Source organism: Anarhichas minor, unplaced genomic scaffold (assembly GCF_050575085.1).
Source record: "Anarhichas minor isolate MPS153535 unplaced genomic scaffold, ASM5057508v1 ptg000041l, whole genome shotgun sequence".
In the NCBI taxonomy this organism is placed as follows: domain Eukaryota; kingdom Metazoa; phylum Chordata; class Actinopteri; order Perciformes; family Anarhichadidae; genus Anarhichas; species Anarhichas minor.
In genome coordinates, this window is record NW_027466487.1 from 2,241,050 (window position 1) to 2,246,104 (window position 5,055).

Below are 5,055 nucleotides of genomic sequence, written 5' to 3' on the forward strand. Positions count from 1 at the left end.
CAATCGTGTCCCTCCCCAAAAAGTTTACGCCATGCAGCCTATAAGAACTGCCTAAGTTTCTTAAGTATCACAGAAGACTTGTCCTCCCAGGAACCCATCTATGGATACTTTGGTGTCGTCAAAGCCAGATAGACGTACAGGTGGACCAGTTCCGTGACTTCATGAGAGGGATATCAGTGTTGGGACACTTTCTCGCTGCCATCTACCCAAGAGGAGATGTCTGAGGAAAATCTGGGGGAAGAGTCGAGTAGCTCCCCTGTCTCTCCTGTGGACAGCCTGAGCAACAGCGAGGGGGAGTTGGACAGACAGCCGAAGAGGTGTGGGAGGAAGAAGAGACCGAGCAGGAAAAACGGGGAGGACTCAGATAGCCCGACCCCTGGGAAACGAGGGAAGAAGTCCACCAGCAGCAGCCCCCAGTCGTTCGAGGATCTCCAGTCGCAGCGGGTCATGGCCAACGTCCGGGAGCGACAGAGGACCCAGTCTCTCAACGAGGCGTTCACGTCTTTGCGGAAAATTATCCCCACTTTGCCCTCGGACAAACTCAGCAAAATACAGACCCTAAAACTTGCATCCAGATACATCGACTTCCTGTACCAGGTGCTGCAGAGTGACGAGCTGGACGCCAAAATGTCTAGTTGTAGTTATGTGGCTCACGAGAGGCTGAGCTACGCCTTCTCCGTGTGGAGGATGGAGGGCGCTTGGTCCATGTCAACGTCTCACTAACATCTGGAGAAATGATGCCCTAAATGGTACGCTTGATTTTCAGTTTAAAACGCATGATCCAAGCCTTCAACTGTGGGGCGGGGGGGGGGGGGGGGGGGGGGGGGGGGAATACCCCGCTAGAAAATGTTATTTAATGGCTGTACCGTAATGCAACCAAAGTATGTTGTGGACCCCTGTGCACAGTTTAATCAATGAATGCCTTGTCTAACCTACAGGTGACTGCTGAATCTACTTATCACATTCTGACGGGACAAATCTGGAGTCCAATGCTGGATACATGGGATCCCTCTATTTAAACCAAAGACGGCAGAAGCTCTGGGGGATCATTTTGCAGAGGCCCGATATGGGACCAGCAGCCGCGCGTTAGCTCCATACACTCCCATTCTGAAGCGTTTTCATGTTGTTGACGACGAATGCTAAAAAAAAATAACATGTGTTTTTTTCTGAAGGAAAAGACATTTTAAATGCATGTCTTAGGAGTTATTTCTGTGGAGGTCAAAGTGCATTATCAAAGCAGTTGTGAGACTGTCAACTGGTGGTGTAGCTCACATTATAGACTGACTGTGTGGATCCAACCTGTGGAAAAAAAAAATACATTTATTTATTTATTGGTGAAACGTGTTACATTGAGGAATAGATCCTGTGTCTGAAATACAAAATGCATTCCTATTTTTTACTATTGTTTTTTTTGTAAATGTTTGTATATGTTTTGCATTAAACAAAATGACGATTAAAGTGTTTGCCTTTGACTTTCTTTCTTTATATTTTTTTTTGCAAAGCTAATTTAATTGTTCCTAAGGCAAAAACAAATGGTGGGCAACGTAAATTGCACATTAAATGAAATACCTTTCATGCATGCATCACGTGGCCTGTACTTCACATCAGATTTAATGACAAAAGCTTCCACTATATCGCCAGTCACTTGGGAAAACAAATGGAGTTATTATTGGCTTGAGTGAAAGCGAGAAACATGCAGAGATTTTTTTATATACCGCTACACATCCAAAAGGAAGAAAGAAAAATACATTTTTCTTGTCATGACTAAAACTATTTAAGACACAGTTTAAACATGAGGAAAAGTATTATCGAAAAAAATCAGCTGTAAAAAAAACAGAGTAAGTCTGTGTAAACGAAGGTAAAATTCCATTTTAATTAAAAATGTTAAAGCTTCGTGCAGGCTCCAGTTTCTCTCTCACTCTCCCTTTTCCTGGATTTGTTTACAGTTGGATTAAGGACCTGGGACTCACCATTATAAGTAAATAAGTTACACTGGGGTCATGTCAACCTGCTGTTGGACCCATGCTACAGTCTCTCTTCTGCCTGCAGTTGAACATAAACAGCGAGACAGTTAAGTGCTCAGGATTTTAGACATTTTGTCAAACTAACTCGTTTTTCTGTTTTAATGCAGCATAGCATTCATGATGACACAATTTAAATGCTGCAATCGTAAATGGAAAATGGCAATAGCCTCTTGTGATTTTTAAGATTTGCAACATAACAACCAAAATATTCCCGATTATTGTCACTAAATAAATCTTTCATAGGCAACTGTTATCGTGCTGTGATTGATCTCAGCGATCTGGGAAAGTGTTTCTCACTGTCCGAATCAAAGTGTGTGCCCGTTTGAAGGTGTGTAATTGGCTTGCGAGGCATGTATGGAATTCCCAGATGTCTATGACATTTAAGGAGGCCGTCGAGGTATAGGCTGTAGGTCTGTACATAGAGGCTATTCTCACTGAAATGTTGGGGGGGAAACGCGTCACATACCCAGTCCAGATTAATGAACAGCGGTTTCTGAACCTTGATACATTTAAGTTTTCACTCAAAACCAGATACATGAACAGAGTTTATAATAATTGATATACATCACACAAAAAACTAACGTTTATTCTTTTTGAAATGTCCAGCTCTTATGCAATGCAATAGGTTAAAATAGGTTTCCTCTCCCTTTTTTTTCGGCAGAGAGGAGTTGGCAATTGACACGATGCAGAGGCACAGAATGAAACCTATTTAGAACAGATGTTAGTATTTTTAAAAAAAGTCACGTGAAACGAGCAGATGTTCAGACTGTGCAGAGACTCGCCGTGCAGCGCATTACTCTGCAGAGAGAGAGCTCGGAGGAGCATTGCTTCCACACAGACACGAACTGTGAGTCTGCAGTCCTACATTCAGATCATCAGTATAGGCTTGATTAAAATGGATTAATAAAAGGGCCACCTGCGGGGAGTAACATGGAGCTGGCTGACCGCGCTGAGACAAAGGTAGGCTGTAAGAAAAGGTGGACAGTCTGTAGGAGTCATTGCGCGAGATGTTGACTCGTTTATTTTGCTGTAAGATACGAGCAGATCAGGATGTTTTTTCAAAGCTTCCAACACTAACGGGCCTACTGCCGTCAAAGTTGCAGGCTTCTTTGAAGCCTGCGTGCGTGTGTGTGTGTGTGTGTGTGTGTGTGAGTGTGTGTGTGTGTGTGTGTGTGTGTGTGTGTGTGTTTGGGGGGAGGGAGGGGGCTGAAGGAGGGGAGTAACTAAAAAATGGGTGAGAATTTATCATCCTATTGGGAGAAAAACAGAAATGCATGACACATAAACCCTTGACTAAGCCTACATAGAACTGTTGTGTCATACGATAACTTGAATGATAATAAATAGACTAGATTGACTGCACTATATCAAATTACAATTTACAATTTTCTCTATTTCTTTATTATCTGAGTAACATGCTTCCATGTGTTCAAATGGATAATTTGCTCTGAATGTCTTTGTGCAGTTTAGAAAAAGTTGATATGAAATCTATCTATTGCGATTTAAATCAAAAGTTATTAAACAACATATATTATTATTATTGCATATTCTTGACAATGCTGTATGGGCGCCTGGCTTAACAATTCATAATTGTCGATTCTGTCTATAGATTTGTTTTCATAATAAAAGCTCTCGGGTTTGTAACCAAATATCGCAGTTCATTCACGTGCATCAGCAGCTGACAGGTGATATATCACTTCAGACAGGTTTTTCATGAATTATATTAATTTAATTTTTATCATTTATTATGTTTGACATCCAGATTTTGCCTCTTTTTAAATTATGTCAAGTTTCAATAGTTTCTTTCTCCTATTTTTTTTGCATTTAAAAAAATATTTATTTGAATAGTTTTTAAGTGCAGCTTACTTAAAATAATATGGTGTGACTGATAATAATGCTAAAGCCTGTTAGAATCATTTATACAACAGTTATAAAACAATGAACAACATATACACTCAAGATGGCTTAAGTTTGTTCTATGTTGTTGCATTAAAAAGTTTATTTCTGAGCTCAACATGTGCAGACTTTACAACCATTTCCACAAGTGGAATTCCAGATTTTCCATTTTGAGTTTCAGTGAGAAATAAAAAGTCCTCTGGTTGGTAATCAAACTTTTTCAGGGTCACACTCGGTTTCATCCACACCTTTAACAATACCTCAGAAAGTGAAAATTAAAGCCAGGAGTAGCTGATAAGCAGATAAGATCAGAGTACAGGATTGCTCTTGAGGCAAGAAAACACAAGAGAGGCTAAACAGAAACAGTGCATACCTCCTGCATATGGAGTCTGCTGAGTATTGAATACATTAACATCTAGAATGCAGCTCTTTGTTGAGAGGGCATTTTAGAAGCAGAGCAGTTGTGATCCACGAAAAATCAGGTTGAAAACAGCCACATTGTGTACCATCGACTCCATAAAACTCTTAAAAGTCTAAAACCCTTTTTGGTGCAACAAACTGTTGTTCGAGAAAAAAAGTTGAATCAAACAAAATGCCAAGAAATATGAAATGTCTTACTTGTAGAAATGGCAGCTATAAGTACCTGTTAAAGGTCCAATGACCTGTTGCTGTTGAGAATAAGCAGCTGACAGCAGCTGCGCGTATACCTTTTCAGATGACAGCGCCATGAGATCAGGCCTCAAGTTATGAAGAACTGTGGGTCAAAGAATAAAACGTGGGATATTTCCACTCCCTTCTCTGATCACTGCAGGAGGAAGATGATGAAGTTTTGACCTGTTTTGGTTTAAAGATTTAAAATTAACAGAAAAACAACCACCACTGTCAGATTAATTGAGTTTCTTTGTCACCAGATTTGTGCAACAACATCATTCTGTTTAAACTGCAAAGTAAAGCTAACATTTAACTGTATTTGCCAACGCATACTTCAAGCTTAAGATAACAATCCTGTCTTAACTCAAAAACATACAACCGTGGATGCCTTTCATTTCTTTGTATGCACAAGCACAGGTGTGTTTCTGAGAATTCATTGCGCACTGAGCTGGAGACTGACTTTTTAGAAAATGCATCAGGACCA

General features: G+C 40.4%; 1 protein-coding gene across 1 annotated transcript; it reads left to right on the top strand.

The window, feature by feature from the left end:
- The first annotated feature begins 216 nt into the window (after positions 1–216).
- Positions 217–723, top strand: twist1b (twist family bHLH transcription factor 1b). Its single transcript, XM_076109472.1, has one exon. The coding sequence runs from the start codon at positions 217–219 to the stop codon at positions 721–723; it is 507 nt and encodes a 168-aa protein (XP_075965587.1).
- The last annotated feature ends 4,332 nt before the right edge of the window (positions 724–5,055 follow it).

Bases quoted from the DNA above. Each gene is read 5' to 3' on its own strand.
- twist1b (XM_076109472.1), top strand. From the start codon at position 217: ATGTCTGAGGAAAATCTGGGGGAAGAGTCGAGTAGCTCCCCTGTCTCT.